The sequence below is a fragment of the Cryptotermes secundus genome, unplaced genomic scaffold, assembly GCF_002891405.2.
Source record: "Cryptotermes secundus unplaced genomic scaffold, Csec_1.0 scaffold291, whole genome shotgun sequence".
In the NCBI taxonomy this organism is placed as follows: domain Eukaryota; kingdom Metazoa; phylum Arthropoda; class Insecta; order Blattodea; family Kalotermitidae; genus Cryptotermes; species Cryptotermes secundus.
The window spans coordinates 330,348-350,396 of NW_019731571.1; the positions used below are offsets into that span (position 1 = coordinate 330,348).

The 20,049-nt window shown below is 41.3% G+C and overlaps 1 protein-coding gene across 1 annotated transcript; it reads left to right on the forward strand.

Moving 5' to 3' along the window:
* The first annotated feature begins 1,709 nt into the window (after window positions 1–1,709).
* Window positions 1,710–16,980, forward strand: LOC111867100. Its single transcript, XM_033752544.1, has 8 exons — window positions 1,710–2,054; window positions 4,503–4,618; window positions 7,175–7,345; window positions 9,247–9,455; window positions 10,622–10,830; window positions 11,798–12,060; window positions 15,949–16,193; window positions 16,940–16,980. Exons 1-8 carry the CDS (start codon window positions 1,710–1,712, stop codon window positions 16,978–16,980), a joined length of 1,599 nt encoding a protein of 532 aa, XP_033608435.1.
* The last annotated feature ends 3,069 nt before the right edge of the window (window positions 16,981–20,049 follow it).

A 20,049-nucleotide genomic window follows, 5' to 3' on the forward strand; every position in this document is an offset into this window, starting at 1 on the left:
GATAGGTTCCCAAGCTTTATTAACATCCACCTCAGTGTCCAAGTTTTCCAAAGCCACAAACCTATTTGATATTTCAACACGATACTGCTCTTTGCCCTCTGCCTCGTTTAATTTCTTGAGATTGAACCTCCTCATATGAACTCTTTGTGTTGTTTGTTTACTCACTGCCAGTCTTTCCCTAACCTTTGCCACCACCAGACAGTGGTCAGTATCACAATCTGCTGCCCTGAATGATCGGACATCAAGTATATTTGAGTGCCGTCTTCTGTCTATAAAAATATGGTCTATTTGATTGTGTATCTTCCCATCAGGACATGTCAAGTAAATGTATGGACGTTATGATGTGGGAACATTGTACTTTTGACAGTAAGCCGTTAGTCGCTGGCTTCCCACCGCGGCGGCTCGGGTTCGATCCCGGGTCTGGTCAAGTGGGATTTGTGGTGGACAAAGTGGCGCTGGGGCAGGTTTTCTCCGAGTACTTCGGTTTCCCCTGCCAATCTTCATTCCACCAAATGCTCCACAATCACCCTCACCTATCATCTGGGGCTGGTACAATAGACCAGAAGTGGCCGCAGTACAAGGAACTTAGACCCACCCCACCAGCAATAAAAGAAATTTGATATGGCAAAGTTTACAACTCTAACTCCATTATCATTACTAATTTCATGAAAACTCTCATTCCCAAACGTTGCTTTGAAAATGTCTTCCCTCCCTACCTTGGCATTGAAATCTCCTGACAAAATTTTCACAGGGTACTTCGGGAAATTATCAAATACATGTTCTAGTTCTTCATAGAATTTGTCCTTTTTGTCATCAGTTTATCTTCTGTCGGGACGTGAATATTCATAACAATGATATCACACCAGCGACCTTTTAGTATTATATATGATATCCTACCACTAACGAAGTCTACCCTCTTAACTGCTGACACGATTATCATATGTACGAAGAAGCCTGTACCTAATTCATGATTCTAATTCCCCTTTCCATGGAAAAATGTATAGTCTCCTGCTGGTGCGATGCCACCTCCGTCCCATATGACCTCCTGTACTCCCGCAAAACCTAACTTATATTTTAAGATTTCCTCTGTCACTGCCCTGAGTGAACCTGCCCTGTACAAACTTCGAAGATTCCAAGTGCCAAATGTCATATTCATTTTCTTCAGCTTAGGTCGTTTATCCCAGGAATCCGTCGATGTCAGAGGCTTTGTGTTCATTTTCGTAACATAGTAATTTTTTACGGTGAGGAGTTGTTAGTCCCACGCCCAACCCCCAAGCTGGAGGACCACCCCTTGTCGGCTGTCCGCGACTGCTTATTCAATGTATTCTTGGAGATGCTGATATGTGAATTAATTTGCTTTTGATGTTAAGTAGGCTGATGTGCAGGGCACTGATATTCTAACCATAAAAATAATTGAGCATATTAGAAAACAACGTTTCAAAAAAGAAATCTATGTAATTTTCGGGCATTCAGGACACTTTAGGTGATGGCGGATAATGCTTGAATTTTCGAGAAAATCCTGAAATTTCTGGGACGGTTTGTCACCCCAGTTGGTACTGTTTAACTTTCAATCGTCATATCCAGTACACTAACATGGTTGCCTTTGGAACCTAAGTGGCGGGCGCGGTACTAGCGCCATGTAGAATAGAGTTGTAGAACTTCAACAGACATTCGCTTTTATTGCATAATTAGTCAAATATGAAGTAGAAATGTGGCCACCGCGCCACGTGTTGTTTAAACAGGCAAACGCACTGGACCTGTTCCGTGCGCGTTTCCGATGGCTGCTTCTAGAGGACTCCTCGCTTCAGAGCTCCGAGCAAGCACTGCGGAGCCTGAATGTGCTGCTAGACAGCGACGTAATTGTCGGACGTCGAGTCTCCGAGACCAGATTCAGCGTCATGGAAGTGTACAAACGAGGACCTCACGAGGGTTTGACCCGAAGCGTAACGGGCGTCTGGCAGAGCGAAGTCCAGCACTTCGAGCCCACTTCGTCGCCTGTAGTGTCCGTTAGGAGAATGAACACCCGGAAATCGGTCCTCAAGGCCGTTATGGTGGTACGCACACTAGCAAATAATTATGTAGCATCTTCTTCTGAAAATAGCTTACATTTCTTCCTCCGTGACCAAGTGTAAATAGTTCTGTCCATTTCAATTGCAATCCCTCGATACGTAAGAATTTAGTCACTTACATGACCTTAGTATTTCTGACAAACATAAACTAAAAGAGTCTTTTGAAAATCCGATATTTAGAGTTGGGACGAATTTCTTTCCGCCTCTAGCTGGGTTCATATTCCGTGTGAGCAAACTTCGAGAAATTCTCAGACTGATGTTATTAAATTCGGTATGCAAATGTTCCATGTTATGTCATATTTAAGGCCATCTGGGGCTAAAGTTCTAAATTCATTAAACACATGTTCCCTGTGAACACATTTTGTGGTATTCTGAATCTGTGTAAAAAAGGCGAAATTGTCTCTGTCCTTAACTAATTAAGCACTACAACATGAATATGTATATAGGAGTGCATGTATAAACCCACGTTTTCTTGAATTCGGCACTAGCTGGAGGTGAGTTGTCAGCTTCACACTCCAGCCACTTTACCCCAGGGGACAGAGCCTCTGGTACCCAATAAATAGGAGGTGGGGTGGACCGCAGAGCCGGTCTGAAAGAGATGAAGAAGTGAAAATTCTTAACCCTACAGGGATTTGAACTCCGACCCCTCAGTCGTCCAGCCCGTGGTTCTGAGACTGTGTACTTGCCTGGTTTCAGATTAACTCACAACCAAACAGTGCTATTCCATTTCTGTGTATGGCTCACGATATAGAAGGAAACTCATTTCGAATATATTCTGAGGTGCCGTGTGACCGATGTTAACATGTACGAGTACTCGTATATGACTGTTCAATGTTAAGGAAACTTAGGCATTGTAATGAATCGCAGGGCTTAAGCTTTCTTATGAGCTAAAATCGTTGGCTATAGAGAAATCCTTTGAAAAAATGTCTAGTTTCATAGGTCTATTATTTGCTTTCGCCACTCCAAAAATGAGTAATTTGAAGGTAACTTTGAAATGACAAGCCGCCCGGTTTAAACAAGCTCAATGTAAATAATTGGATTATTACTATGGCCCTTCGTGGCAATTTGTGTTGGCTCGAGGGTAAAGGTGACCTGCATCACAATTGCTGCAGGTATTAGCATAATCATAAAATATAACGTAATACATGATAAGGTATGTTAAAACTGTCGACATTTAAATTATTGCTTACCTTCTGTTTAGCCTCTGACTGATGCGTTTTCCCTGTTATTGCTTGGTAAATATCTGAATGTAGGGAGCGGGTCTCAGTATTTATCGCATTCTGATATTTGAGATTTTCAAGTGTAGGGTGGGAGGCGCGACGAAAGTGACGGGCACCTTGGCTACAGTCTCCCTTAATCACATTCACTACAGCACTTTATAATTCACACCACTAGATATAGCGATACATATCGTGAAAATTGTATACGTAATATACCAAATATTTACAACCCGTACATCATAAGTATTAAACACACCACTGATGCGGGTTATCAATGTAGCACATCCAAAATCATTAACACACAGATACTAATTTCTTGCAGAGAGGAACTTGTCTCTGGGCTCCACAGCCGGGCTTGCTACGTACATGCACAGTTCTACACTGCAGCATTGGAACCTTAGTATTTAAGTTGGCATACCTATTTTCTTAATCTACCATATTAAAAAATACTTAAATATATTTTTAACATTCTTTAAAATACTTTCATTATTTCTAAAATGTCATAATATGTTCACATTATAAATCTTGATATATGGTATACTTTATATATTTTACATTTTATCTCATTTTGTATGTTCTATTTTAATTGTAATACTTACAAACTTGAGGCAAATGTTATCTGTTATTACACAACACGACACGTTGCACTGATATGGATCCTGATCAGTAGTCCAGTAACTGTACGTACTCCTACATATAACTGCCTGATGAGGGTCTTGTACGGCCGAAACATGTAGCAGGAATAGAAAGCCTATCGTAGAACATTAAAAGCGAGTATATCTGTTGTGTTGACGGTTAACCTAATTCATATATATAGAGAGGACACAACAGGATGCAACCAATGAAGACAGGGCATGGGTGTTTGGTGTTTATGTGTGTGCATTTTTCCCCTGACTGTGTACAGGTAGAGAGACCTTGCGATGAGCTGATCACCCGCCCAAGGAGTCCTACTGAATGTCTAAGATCTAGTAAAGTGAAATGGAGGTAGGCCAAGGCCCAAATTGTGGCTGTAGCGCCAAAGAAGAAAAAGTTCTTTGAAGTATGTATCTGCAGGTTTATCTGTGTCCACGTTTCAAACATATTTTCTTTTCCTTTGGCCGCTTTGCTGTTGACACCTGAGAAGTTATTGGATCAGCTTTTCAAAGAGACGTGTGTAGCTCTGTTTGGCAGCACTGATCACTTTCATGCCTGTGGTTCCTGTTTTCTTCCGCAGGTGACCAATAACGATACAATGAACCATCTTACTAACACCATAGACAAACACATCGACACCATAACAAAGGTGAACCATAACCTATTCCTTCATGTAGTGGACATGCTGAATGCCAGGTATTGGACATACTTCATATTATATAGATGTACTCTTCCAATATCTACTTGTTCGTGTTGTCGACTAGTTCTGCGAACAATGTCCACAATACATGAATATCAAGAAAAGGTTGTGAGGTGAAATTATCGCTGTTCTTTAATTACTTAAACACCACGCGAAATTGTACAAGATCACAAATGAATGGGAACAAAATGGATAGGAGAATATGCGGATACAAGGACATGTGAAAGAAAATATTATCTAGTGAGAAGTATCATGATAAGCCCCAGATGCAGGTTCAGAATTCTTAAGATCCTGAGGGAAAATTTTGCATTATAATACGTGAAGCTAGAGACGTTGTGAGCCGTAATCCATACTTATAATTAAATTTTATCTTCGAGCGCCAGGAAAGATCTTTCAGAAAGTGAAGAGATACTACCTGAATATTAAAAGTCGTGGTTCATAATTTCAAAGTCTCTGCGGTTTCAAGAACTGTCGAAAAGACATTTAAAGTTTAACAAAATTAACCCACTGAAATACTGCATAAATTAATGAAAAGAATTGCCCAATCAATCTCTGTCTCTGTAACAGAATAATGTAANCATTTTATCTCATTTTGTATGTTCTATTTTAATTGTAATACTTACAAACTTGAGGCAAATGTTATCTGTTATTACACAACACGACACGTTGCACTGATATGGATCCTGATCAGTAGTCCAGTAACTGTACGTACTCCTACATATAACTGCCTGATGAGGGTCTTGTACGGCCGAAACATGTAGCAGGAATAGAAAGCCTATCGTAGAACATTAAAAGCGAGTATATCTGTTGTGTTGACGGTTAACCTAATTCATATATATAGAGAGGACACAACAGGATGCAACCAATGAAGACAGGGCATGGGTGTTTGGTGTTTATGTGTGTGCATTTTTCCCCTGACTGTGTACAGGTAGAGAGACCTTGCGATGAGCTGATCACCCGCCCAAGGAGTCCTACTGAATGTCTAAGATCTAGTAAAGTGAAATGGAGGTAGGCCAAGGCCCAAATTGTGGCTGTAGCGCCAAAGAAGAAAAAGTTCTTTGAAGTATGTATCTGCAGGTTTATCTGTGTCCACGTTTCAAACATATTTTCTTTTCCTTTGGCCGCTTTGCTGTTGACACCTGAGAAGTTATTGGATCAGCTTTTCAAAGAGACGTGTGTAGCTCTGTTTGGCAGCACTGATCACTTTCATGCCTGTGGTTCCTGTTTTCTTCCGCAGGTGACCAATAACGATACAATGAACCATCTTACTAACACCATAGACAAACACATCGACACCATAACAAAGGTGAACCATAACCTATTCCTTCATGTAGTGGACATGCTGAATGCCAGGTATTGGACATACTTCATATTATATAGATGTACTCTTCCAATATCTACTTGTTCGTGTTGTCGACTAGTTCTGCGAACAATGTCCACAATACATGAATATCAAGAAAAGGTTGTGAGGTGAAATTATCGCTGTTCTTTAATTACTTAAACACCACGCGAAATTGTACAAGATCACAAATGAATGGGAACAAAATGGATAGGAGAATATGCGGATACAAGGACATGTGAAAGAAAATATTATCTAGTGAGAAGTATCATGATAAGCCCCAGATGCAGGTTCAGAATTCTTAAGATCCTGAGGGAAAATTTTGCATTATAATACGTGAAGCTAGAGACGTTGTGAGCCGTAATCCATACTTATAATTAAATTTTATCTTCGAGCGCCAGGAAAGATCTTTCAGAAAGTGAAGAGATACTACCTGAATATTAAAAGTCGTGGTTCATAATTTCAAAGTCTCTGCGGTTTCAAGAACTGTCGAAAAGACATTTAAAGTTTAACAAAATTAACCCACTGAAATACTGCATAAATTAATGAAAAGAATTGCCCAATCAATCTCTGTCTCTGTAACAGAATAATGTAACGTCAATTTCGGGCCAGTTGCAATCAGTTCGCAGAAACCCCAAGAAAGGCGCCACTTGATTTCTTGGATGTAGCGTGCTGCAGAGGCAGCCCGCCATATTTGTGTACAGCTAACACCTTCTTACCCTTGTACCGTGAATGGCACTATTTTATGAATTTGGAATCAGAACCCATTCTTTCCTAATGGCCGTTGTACGTCGCTCTATCGAGATGTCGTTCGTACGCTGGAATATGCATTTCAGTACAGCATGACTACAATAAGAATGATATAGGTACACCTTGAAACGTTGTAATGTGCTGTACGATTGAAATATGGGTTTTCAGATTTACATTTTTCATTTACTCAGATGAAGTTGAAATCTGAAATACAACTGATAGTGGCATTTCCTTTCAAGTTCTCTTTCAAGTTACAGGTTGACAAATGTAATGATAGTGAATGCTGCCATCTATATATCAATTACCGACTCACGTTTGACCTGTGGTCTTGGGCTTGCATGTGGACTTTGCTGGTATTAATTTCATAATGAATTCATCAAAACAGCTAAGAACCCAGTTCAAATTTTGTGTGGTAACTACAAAGCTTGGGACACGCGTCAGTGCTGCAGAACCGCTGTTGCAGCTTGGATATGAAGATAGTGGACACCTGGGGCTACCCTGACAGCGCCGGCCATTGGAGCGGCCTCTCTGGATATCTTCAGAGATCTGAGGTCGACATCGGAACAACAGGCATGTTCGTCACCAAGGAGCGGCTCCCTTTCGTGCGGTACATCGCTTCGACTTCAGTCACGAAGTAAGTTCTTTACGATTAGTTCGGTTCGGAATCCAAAGAGAATAATTCCCGCCATGCTGCGTTATTAAAGCAATTCTTTAAGATCTCGTGGTGAACGTAAAATTTTGGGCTCGTATGGTTCTGAAGAGTAGGAAAGGGCCACAGGTTTGGTTTCCATGTTGTTGACACCATAGAGAACTGGAGCTGGATACCGCCGTTTCGGTAGAGTCTGCTTCTGGCTGAGCAATTGATTGGTTTGAACAGTAGAAACATGTTGCAGATTCCAATCTCAACAACCGAAAGAAGAATAACATTTAACATTTCCCTTGGATCGGATGATTTCAAAATCCGAATAAAATAAATTATAAGGTAGACGCTGTTTAACGATTTCTGACACCGTCTACATGTGACGTAGCAAGTGAGAACGCGGACGGAAGAATGTAGAAATGTTGTCAGATCTTAATTTCAGCTATAATCATGGGAAAGTAAAACCTAAACTTGCAGCTCTTACATGCCATTTTATATAGCTCAATAGTGCACGAAAATAAAATATAAGTAACCCCGTTTTCTCACTCCTTAATCAGACTTCAACTCCATCTTCTCTTCTCATTATACAGCACATGTTTCGGCCTAACTGGTCACCAACAGATGTATAAGATGTTGGCACAGAGGAACCGCTGCTCTGCCGACACTGTTCTGCTCTTCAGTTTCATAAAAATGCTTTTAGGTTCTTTCCTGATTATTTTCCAGTTTTCTCTTTATAATGTAAATTTAGTTCGTATTTGTCTTCTGTGAATTGCGTCTCTGTGGCATTTGGTAGTCCAGGGCAGTTTGCATTCTTGTTTTTCTGTTTGCTGTTTGGGGCTTAGATAAGTCATGTATTATTTTTTGTGCCTTCCTTCCACTTCTCAATGCAATTTGGGGTTTACTGACTGTTCTATTTTGGTCCAAATGTGTTGCAAATTTTTGCATTCTGTATATGTGTATGGTACGGTTCTTTGAATTATTTCTTTCTTTACAGTAATTTTATTTTATTTTTTATGTTTATTGTTTAATGGTTACTCTTGTGTTTGTGTTTTTGGTTGATAGGTTTGTGTTGATACTTTAATGTGTGCATAATTTGGAATTATTCTCACTTTTAGGCATGTTCTCTTGAACATTACACCGCCGTTGCAGCGCAGCAGTTTGCATTCACAGCTTGAAAGCTATAAACATTCTAATTTGACAACTGTCCATAATGTTATGCTGCAGACTTTTGTTGCAACTTCTTGTTCTCACTTCAACAAAAAATACATAAATTATCTAAGTCGCAAACAGCAAACAAAAGAAAAGCTAGGTACAAACTACCCTAAAATACAAAATAGCACAAACTCGCAATTCACAAAGGAAGACTACAACTACTAAGAAAAAGTCTAGGATGTAATTTACATTATAAACAGAGAAGTGGGCACATAATCTGAAAATAACCTAAAATGAAATATTTTAGATGCATTTAACATCAAAATGAAAAGAAGAACAGCGTGGGAACAGATCAGTAGGTTCCTAAGTCCAACATTTTACACACCTCGTGATGGTCAGCTAAGCCGAACCATGCAGTGTTGTGTAATAAAGCGACAAAGATGTTGCAGTGTGAAGACTCTGATATATGACGAAGTTGCACAAAGACGGTAATGAGTAAGAACACGGAAGTTACAATACACAGTGCAACAGGATGATGCAGTATAATACTAAAATGTAGAACTATCAATATGAATGACCAGCACGTGACAGTCGGCCAATCCTGATGCTAGCAAAAATTACATGACGGCCTTGTGGAAAGCCAGTGGAATACATTTAACATATGCAGACGTCAAGATTTTATTAGCTATCGGCAACAAAGGGGCATAAATGAATGCAGTGAAACTTAGCAAGTATTCTTGCAGGAACGCCTTCATATTTCGCCAGCCACCGCTCTCCTTCATCATGAACATCTTCACTCTGCCCTTTAGTCGGTCCGTCTGGATGGCCAGTGTAGCCTTCGTCGTTGTCGCGGGGTCTGCTCTGTACTTGACAGTCCAATACGAGGAACGGAGCGACAGAGTGACCGGGAGTGACATTACACTCCTCTCCCTGGGCGCCGTGTGTCAGCAAGGTACATCTGCACCTTCTCTGTGGGAACTGTGGCTAGACATGGGAATTGTTTCTTTCAAAGTTTCCGAATATTTGTTGCATTTGGGAAGGCTCAGAATAATGTGCGCATGCACACTGATGTGGAATGCTTGGTGCTAATATTGAAATAATAGCGAGTAACCAAGTCTGTAAATTTCCTATTTGTATCCATGATTTATTCTGACCGTCTTACAGTGCATACATTTATTCACCTTACTCTTCTCTCTTGCACTACATGTTTCGGCACTAAAGTGCCATCTTCAGGTGCTTTTCGATGTACGTCGAACTACTGCATTGCATGCCCTGTTGTCTTTATACTAAAAAATATATATTCGTCATATATATTGCTAAATTTTAAATATTAAAAATGTTAAAACTGTTCAGGATTTGTCATCCTTACGTCATAATTCAGTACGCGAGTCACACCTATCTTCTTCCGTCGGAGTATTCTTCCTACTTTCATGTGTATTGTGCTTTGTGTTGTGTCTTACTCCTGTGACTGCGTGTGTGGACATAAATCAGTGCAACAGGACGCTAAAATATAACATTCCTATTTGTATTTATTTTGTATCGAAGGGTTATACGTGAATATCCCTCAGTCACAGTCCATGTATTTGTTTAATTATTTCTATTACTCACTCCTGGTCTTTCTAATGCTCTGTTGCCAGCTGAAGAAAAGGAGAGATATATTTGACGAGGTTTGTTTTTATAGGCAACCTTGCAAAAAAAATTTCCCTCTAGGTAGCAGTGCCGCTTATAGCATATTGTTACTGTATCAGATTTAGTGCCTTTGTATGAATGTTTCCAGAATTTTTAAGTCATCGAGATTAGGAATTTTTTGACGAGATTGTAACCGATTTTGTGAAAGTTGCGTAGTATGACGCCTTAGGCTAGTCATGGGTACCGCACAGACATTACGGGCGGTCACTGTGCTGATCTTGTAACGAGGGCCTATACGGCACCAGCTTGACTTGTCATCAAAACTCCGTGAGTCAAGCTGACAGTCGCTCTGTCTTCGAATAACTTACAAGCATTTCATTGTACTTTATTCAAAATAGCCAGTCCTGAGCCAGATAAATCCATCTCACACATTCGCGGTACACCATGGCGTGTCCCGACTCTGCTAACTGCGCTGTTGCCACTTCGCAGGCACCACACTAGAGACGGGGGGCGTGCCCGCCAGAATCGTCCTATTCGTGCTCTTCATAACCGTAATCTTCATGTACACGGCTTACTCCGCCTGCATCGTGGCCCTCCTCCAGTCCTCCACGACCGGCATTCGCACCTTGAAGGACCTGCTCGACAGTGGCCTTACCCTGGGGGTGGAAGACGCTGTCTACAATCGGCACTATTTTCCGGTACGGTCAAGAGAAAGAGGTGGTCGTTCAAGTAACCTGTAAGTTCTCCACCCGTTACGGAACCAATTGCCGTGCTCGCATTTGAGCCTGCCCTGAGCCACCTGAACGTAGTTCACACGAACCTGCGTACCTCGTTCACCTCGTAATACGTCATGTTACCATTCTAATCATATTCGGTGAGAACTACAGCCTATAGGGCCCTTCATTGCTCAGTTCTATCCGATAATATGTATAAACTGACGCAGGTGGTTATGAGTTCGACAGATATAATGGCTGCCGGAGGCTTGGCGAGAACAAGCAGATTAATATGATCATATCCTATCAGGCTGGATGGTCGGGTTTGCACAATTTTCTGAATTGCAAGATGATTTTCAGGAGAAAAATTCCGCTACTACTATTTTGTCCGCTGAAATCCTGAAGGATTCGTCTCGGACTGAACCCTGCCATCTGCTGTGAAAAGTCACTAAATACTTTGCACGTGAAACCAGCAGACTTCAGCTGAATTCCGACCGACATCTTGTAAAGAGATTTTAACCAGTTACACATATAAATATAGTAAAGTAAGATACGATTGGTTAATTTCCAATAAATTCACAAGATTTCGCGTTATAGAGGTCTAATCCTGCAAATAATACAACATTGGTGCCAACACATGAACCGACTGCGTCTGTGAATTCCTTATCAGGAAACTAAGTGCGACTTGAGAGGTAAAGATTTCATTTGTGTCAATATCAGGTCCTGAAGGCTCTCTTGGTGAACAGATAATGGCATTAAGTGTAAGTTGCAGACACGGTTATTAACTTTCAGGTATCATAAAATGCTTTAAATTTCGTGAGTAGCTGAACAAGTATCCGCTTTCCTTGCATCCCTTCAAGTACAGTGGCTAGATTCATTTCCCTTTCACGCGTCTCTCGAGAGCAACTCATCTCAATATCTGACGGCGGCTGAGCGCTGTGTGTGGTTCCAGGCCGCTACAGATCCTGTTCGTCGCGCGATCTACAAGAAAGTGACTCCTGACCGCTTCATGGCTCTGGAGGAAGGGCTGAAGCGGGTGAGGAAGGGGCTATATGCCTTCCACGTGGAGCTGGGTCCTGGCTATCAGGTGATCTCGGAGACTTTCCTGGAGGAAGAGAAATGTGGTCTGCAGACAATTAACTTTCTGATTGAGATTGTGGAGCCATGGGTTGGCGTCAGCAAGACAACTCCCTTCGTGGAAATCCTGTCCATCGCGTGAGTTATTAACAAGAAATATCGTTAAGCTGTATTCGTATTTGGATACTATAAGACTTCAATACAATCACATCAATTCTAAACCACCGTTAAATAAAGTGCTTAAAAATCCTCTCTACTTCTCAGAACGTACATAACTATTCTCTCCTCTTTATAGTTTTGCTGTCAGATTCACGATTAAAAATATATTTTTTTCGTGAAGTTACATTAAAATGAATGTGGAACTAATGTTGCAGCCAGGATACCTCAGTCGGTATAGAGACTGGATGCAGCCTGTACAGCTTCAGTTAATGCAGGGTAAATTTGTTTTCTTCCCAGATCGCTCGGCCTCCTATCCAATGAGCATTGGATGCTTCTTCTCCAGGGTTAAAACTGCCGTGACGCGAAACTAGCCTCTAAACTCAATTTAGTGCCGAGGTTAAGCATGTCTGTTTCAATACTTCCATTCCTTCATACCCTTCAAGGCATAGTGCCTAATTAATTACGCAAAGGGACAATGACATAAAGATATGTAAAAGATCCTTTGAAATGTTGGCACAGTTCAGATATTTGGGAACGACGATAACAAATCAAAACCTGATTCAGGAGGAAATTAAGAGGAGACTGAACTCGGGTAATGCTTGCTGCCATTCGGTCCAGAATATTTTGTCTTCAAGTCTGTTGTCCAAAAGCATAAAAATTAGAATATACAGAACTATAATTATGCCTGTGGTTCTGTATGGGTGTGAAACTTAGTCTCTGACAGTAAGGGAAGAACATAGACTGAGGGTGTTTGAGAACAGAGTCATGAGGAGAAATTTGGGAGAAGAGAGATGAAGTGACAGGAGGTTGGAGAAAACTGAATAATGAGGAGCTTCATAACTTGTACACTTCTCCAAGTATAATTAGAATGGTCAAGTCAAGGAGGATACGATTGGCAGGGCATGAAGCAAGAATATGGGAGAAGAGTAATGCATGTTGATATTGATGGAAAAGTCAGAAGGAAAGAAATCAGTATAGCTGTAGTACTTAGAGGTGACAGTCCTCTGACGCGGAGTAGGAGAAGTATTGGTAGTGGAGGGGAGAGCTCCAGCGTGCCGACAAGTGTGACTGGGAATGCAGTACAGGCGTTCTCAAAAGGAAATAACTTCTTACCTCATTGTGTTGTATAGTGATGGTGGTTTATTCTCGTTGATGTTAAGTTAACATGATGTTAACATCCGATGTTAAGTGCCGAATGGCAGACTGTTATGCACTATACACTATTATACACTTTTCACTGTTATATACATGAAGAGTTTATTTACATATTACACGGGTCTGTTCTAAAGGGGCAACACCGGCAATGTCCGATTATTTTTTGTTTTCTTCCAGCGGAACCCCAGTTTCAAAATAATTTTCTTTAATGTGGAGATGCATCCCTGAAAATCTAATGTTTTCTTCAACTTTTCGTGAACTTTCTTCAGGGTAGGTCTCCTTTTTTCGGCTATGTAGAAGCCATTAATTGTTCTTCGCACCACAGACTCGTTAAAGTCGTCCAAAGTGCCTAGTGGAGATTTCCTAGGTCTTTCTTTATGGGGTGTCGAAAAGGAAGTGGAAGCCCCAGAGTCGATATTTTTTGTTTCTCTTATTATTCTTGTGACACTACTTTCCGATACACCTGTTGCCTTTGCTACTTCCACTCCTGTGTTCTTCACTGTAATTGTTGGCCCAGCCTCTTTCATATACTTATATACATTACTAACAATTTCTCTTGATTGTGAATGCAACACTTTTCCACTCTATTTACTTCGTGTAGGTGGCATATTAAAGGAGATAGAAAAAATGTACAAATATAAATAAACAAAAAAGAAAATAAACGAACAAAAATAAACAATAAAATAAAATATTGTCACTGTCACCACTTGACTTCTGGCCAAATACTTCAATGCGACGTCTCAACTGTTTTTGGCCGTGGTTGGATCTCAACTGTCTTCGGAGACGGCTATCCCAATACTGACTTCTTGCTGTCTTGTTGCTGTCTTCTGTCTCTGTAGCTCTCGGCTTATGTAGGTGTTCTGCGGACTGGATACCAGACACTATTCCTCACTGTTTCGTTTGTACTGTCCGCTGTTACGTAACGGGCGCAACGAACTCTCTGTAGTTCATTTCTNTTGCTTCTGCATTGTCTACGCAACAGCTCTCTGTTCTCTGCTTTACCATGGAAGTGCGTATTCCAAACTCACGTGTTGCCTCGGGAACGCTCCTTCGCAACGGTCTGTTTGTATTCGATTTGTCGCTGTTGGAAGTCAACAATTTCCATTGTAGCCGTTGCGTGGCGATGGACGTAAGATAACGCGTCACAATATTAATAGGGTAATTAGAGAATAATACACTCAAATACGACTCCTAGAGTCAAAACTTTTTAACTTGACTGTACAAGGAACAATGCTCTTGGGACGTCTGCTCGCACTGAATGCAGACGAATGACTAATCACAACACCCCTCAACTTTCACGAATGGACCTGCCCATCCACGGCGCAGCTTTTCCTGGACTGTCAGCTCTAAGTACTAGAGCTTTAAGATGACCAGGACGTAGGTGGATGGATAATACTCAAATGGATCTTAGACAGATCGGATGGGATGGTAGGGCTTGATTTTTTTTTTTTTTTTTTTCTGAGAATAGGGACCAACGGCAATGAATCTTCGGGTTCTATATAATATTGGGAAGTTCTAGAGTAGCTGCACAACTGGTAGCTTCTGAAGGCCGTGTCATAGCTCAGGCTTTCACTTCGGAGACGCTGGTTGGTTGAGTGAACAAAGCAGTCATGCTGCAGTTTACTGATTACCCTTCCGCCATTTCTTATCCCGCCTCGATTCCAGGAACCATTTGAAGCCACAATGCCAAGGGACTCAGTCTCACTCCAGAGCAAGAGTTATGATGTAAGGTTACAAATGTATTAATATTATTCCCTCTTTTCTTAGGAAGCTGGTAAAGTGACATGCATCTTATGTTATATGTTTTCTTTTCGGCTTATATGAAGAAAATACAATTCTCTCGTACGTGTATTCTCGACTACTCTGCACCTACCCTTTGTTTCCCACTCCTTTGGGGAGCGCATTGAAGTCAAACATTTATGTCCTTTTCTACTTTATCTTTACTTTATTGATCAGAAAATGGCGGAATTTCAAGCGGTTGCAAAGCTTCGATTTTCTTGCGTGTGAACTCATAACTTCAGTTTTTTTCATTTCGTCCATCCTGTTATGTTTATTAAAATCCGTCACAACACAACTATATCGAGGTCAAGGCCAAGGGTGGCTCGTGCTACATGTTTCGGCTATTAAAGCCATCATCAGGCAAATACATGATTAACATATGCACAGCACTGAACTGCAGTAGTGGGAAAGCTGGATACATTACAATATGCTTGGCATAAACGTACAAAGAACTAGACTACGGGGGTAAAACAAGGTTAACTCTTCGAATGGTGCATTGGTCCGTTCTGCAGGGAATATAAACTGCAACAGTAGGATGAGGCACCGGCTGAACACACCACGGGCCTCCAAGCATGTACACAAAATCTAGAATGTACCTGTTCCATTACGTCCGCGGGAATATAACAAAATTGCAACAACCAACAGCTGACTTGATGATATAAAACCCCATTCGAAGAGTCTTAACCTTGTTTTACCCTATGACTTTCGTTTTATATAGTCTAGTTCTTTGTACGTTTATGCCAAGCATATTGTAATGTAGCACTACTGCAGTTCAGTGCTGTGCATATGTTAATCATGTATTTGCCTGATGACGGCTTTAATAGCTGAAACATGTAGCATGCGCCACTCTTGGCCTTGACCTCGATATAGTTGTGTTGTGACGGATTTTGATAAAGAAATTGCATCATAACCTCAGATTTGCACTGTTTACAGATACCGCAAGGTCAGGGAAACTGGACTCCAACACCGAGAAAATGCGCGGTTCATCCAGGTGAAGCCAGAGTGTGTGAGCAGAGGTTCCATGTTCGTGAGTGTCGGGCTGGTGGACTGCTATCCGGCGCTGCTGGTGCTGGTCTGCGGGCTGCTGTGTTCAGGGGCCGTGCTACTGCTGGAGGTTATGGAGCTGCGTGTTCGTGAGTGTCGGGCTGGTGGAGTGCTATCGGGCGGCGTTGGTGCTGGTCTGCGCGACGCTGAGTTCAGAGACCGGTACTCAGCCACTGCCTCGCAAACCTCTAAAATATTTCGTAGTTTTCCATTTCCACGTAATTATTAAATATTATACTTTCATATATTGCATGTCCCTTCAAGGGCGATAAGACCAAGCATATCCAGAGAGGAAAAATGTGTCCCTAGCATTTCGAGACCGGATCTGGGACTCACGTGTCGGGTTCTAGCGGTCCCTTCCAACCAGCAGCTCTCTTCTGTTCCCCAAGAGTTTCCTCCAGCGTAACCTTCAACAATTTATGATATAAACAATGCCCACAGGATATACGAGATGCACAGAATTGGTTTCCTTTACTTGCAAGAACAACTCATCAAGTTCAATACTTCTCAATATGAGCGCCATTTGTAGCTCGCAAATATTCAGGCCGTTCTCGAGTTCGCGCTACGTGCTTTAGCATCTGGGGAGAGCTGAATTCTTGATTCAACTCCACTACTAATTTTATACGGAATGTTTCGTCCTTTACATAGCCCGAAACGAAAAGAATCCAATGGGATTGTATCAGGAGGGTGAGGGGGCCAAGGGATTTGTCCGACCCTCCAAATCTATCTGTTTGGTAAACTTTTATTCTGAGAGTGGCCCTAGTGTGGAGGGACGCCATCTTGCTGAAAGAAAATGTTTGGTTGAAGGTGCGCCGTCGTTGGGACTGCAAATATGCAAAGCCTGTCGAGATAACTTGTATTGTTCGCTTTTCTTGTGCAGGACACTTCCGGTCTCTTGAAACTGTTGCAACCATCGCTTGATGGACTGTCTTCAAGTTGCTTCTTCTCCATATTCCCAACAGTAACACCTTTGCACTTGAACACCACAGCATAGACATTTCGTTTCGCTGAGGGAAAACCGCCATTTTGGTTTCGTCAGCTGTGTACGCTTCAGCAGTAATCAACGTGAAGAATATTCAGCGGTTCTTCCGAACAATTCAACCTGTTTCTCTATATCTCTAAAACTTCGTGATATATGTAAGTTTGAAATGTTGTGAATAATTATTCACAACATTAATTAATTATAATTAATGGGCAGCCTGTATATCCATATAAAATTCGATCAGTCTAGGGCTAATACCAGGCCTTCGAAGCAACACTTCGCTACAGACCTTCCCGATCACAATGGTTGAACATGTGCGTCTGCAGAAGCCATATTGTGTAAAGGTAAAACGTAGAGCTATCCCTGAAACAGCTGTGAGGCGTTGAAGCTCCCATATTATCTTGACAATCGGCTCACAGATGGCGGTAAGGTTGTCAGCCTTACGCGTCGGTCGCCCTTTACCCCCAGGAAGATTCCTGGTACTCATTTCTGTTAGAGGCTGAGTCGACCCCAGGGCCATAGTGCAGCTGCAAGGATTAGGTCAATCGAAAATTCCACCTCATCGGGACTTGAACCCGCGACTTGCCGACTTGTAGCATAGTGTCTCAACCAACAACGCTACCGCGTGCCCCCCGTATTGTGTGTACTATAGAATTTGCAATTCGTATTAGAGAAAATATTCTCACGTTTATCATGTGATACGGTGACAGTCAGTTCCATAATGCATATTTAATTAACGTTCAATTGTTTACTGAGCGTCTTGGGAATTTTAAAGCAGTGTGTTGACTGAATATCATAGTGAAAGAACCTTACTTGTTTTCGTGCAGATCTGTTTCATCACCCTTGCTGTCTTTTGTGCTGTGCCTGGATTTATAAAATACCCATAAAACAAATTTATGTGGGTATATGGGTATGGATGTTGCTACGTAACTGTGGTTTTGATCTCCCACGGAAAATTCTGAATTCTTATCAAGATCTGTGGCTGCCTGAAAATTAGTAACTCTGTGTTTACTCCACAAAATTTGTGAACAGATTACACCTGATATGCCCCAGAAAATGAGGAGTCAGTCATACCAACTGCATTCAGCTGATGTTAACGAGGGTGAGCTGTGTCTTCGTGTACGGGGCCAAAGCTGTAAGATAAATTTCAGATCTTAAGTTACAGAACTCGAAGCAGGCAATCCTCCTGACGTCATGACTGTGACACAATTGATAACACTTGTGCTGGGTGACTCCAATATTAAGAATACGCCGCTTCTTGTCTCTGTACTTTCACGAACACAAAATTTCACCCATGTCTGAAGATTCGTATTCTTATGTCAGTGTATGGTGAGTGTATTTCTGGGCCTACTTCACAACACAATTGTACTTGCGGACTGAATTCACAACACAATTGTACTTGCGGACTGAATTCATAACACAACTGTACTTGCGGACTGAATTCACAACACAATTGTACTTGCGGACTGAATTCACAACACAATTGCACTAGCGGACTGAATTTGCAACACAATTGTACTTGTGGACTGAATTTGCAACACAATTGTACTTGTGGACTGAATTTGCAACACAATTGCACCTGTGGACTGAATTTGCAACACAATTGTACTTGCGGACTGAATTTGCAACACAATTGCACTTGGGGACTGAATTTGCAACACAATTGTACTTGCGGACTGAATTCACAACACAATTGCACTTGCGGACTGAATTCACAACACAATTGTACTTGCGGACTGAATTTGCAACACAATTGCACTTGGGGACTGAATTTGCAACACAATTGTACTTGCGGACTGAATTTGCAACACAATTGCACTTGGGGACTCAATTTGCAACATACTGAGTGTAGTGTGAATATGTTGAGTGTATTTATGGAACAAACTCACAACGCAGACTGCATTACGGACCGAATTACAGGAACATGAAGAGCCGCATCCGTAACGTGATGTGCCTCCCTGTCAGAATAAGGATCATGCTAACAAACGCGTGCTGCTTTTATATCAGAATGAGACTGATGTGTGAACGTCTGTCGGCGCTTTACGTCACAATTAGACGCCTTTTGGAATGTTGTAACATACTCTACACTGGTATAATGTTCCGTTTAGCAAAACACGTGACCATAACACATGAGAACACCAGGCTAATTGCAAAGTGCATCTTTGGTTTCTATTTAGCTCTGAAACTCATAATAACAACTATTATTCTGGTGTATGTATGGATTTCACTTGTCTACAATTTTGTCAATGCATGGTACGAAAGAATTCACTTCATATTATCTGTTGCTAGAACACAACACATCAGGCTAAGGCATTTTTTCAGAAGAACAAGCATCTTTATCAGGAAGGCCAGAATAATATTAAAAAGCTTTAATGGAGTTCTTGCAAAGACTAAGCGCTTCATAGGAACTGTGCTTGCAGTTTACGTGAAGATATTGTTCACACTGAAGTATGTTTCATTATTCCTTGTACCGACATTTTTCGTTTCAGAACGTATTGTTACGTTATACAGAAATGTGAGATATATTTATCTGCGTGTATGCATCATTGTTTCAAGGAATATCAGGATAATAGGATTGATTTGGGTCTTATATTTACCAACCAGTATTGTATTAGAATATGTGTACAATTTGTACGTAAAGACAGGTACACTGCTGGAAGCGCGCATGGGTCCTGATCTGCAGATATAATGCCTTGTCTCTGTGGGAGCCAGCAAGGGGAGAGGGGAGGCAATTCAAGCGTTTTCCCTCCATTAATTTTTTAAAAAGAAAATCAAAATTTAAGAAAAAAAAGAAAATATAGGACTACCGGAACAAAACTTAAGTCATTTTAAAGGAATGTCCTTCTACAATGAACACTATAGGGTGGTCAGAAAAGAATACCATATACTGGTTAAGCAAATGTTTAGTTGCAACGCTTGGAAAGCAGAATGGCGGAGCATAGTTATTTATAGAAAAGCTACAGTTCCATAGTGAGCACTGATACACAGTTCTCTTGAACAAATATACA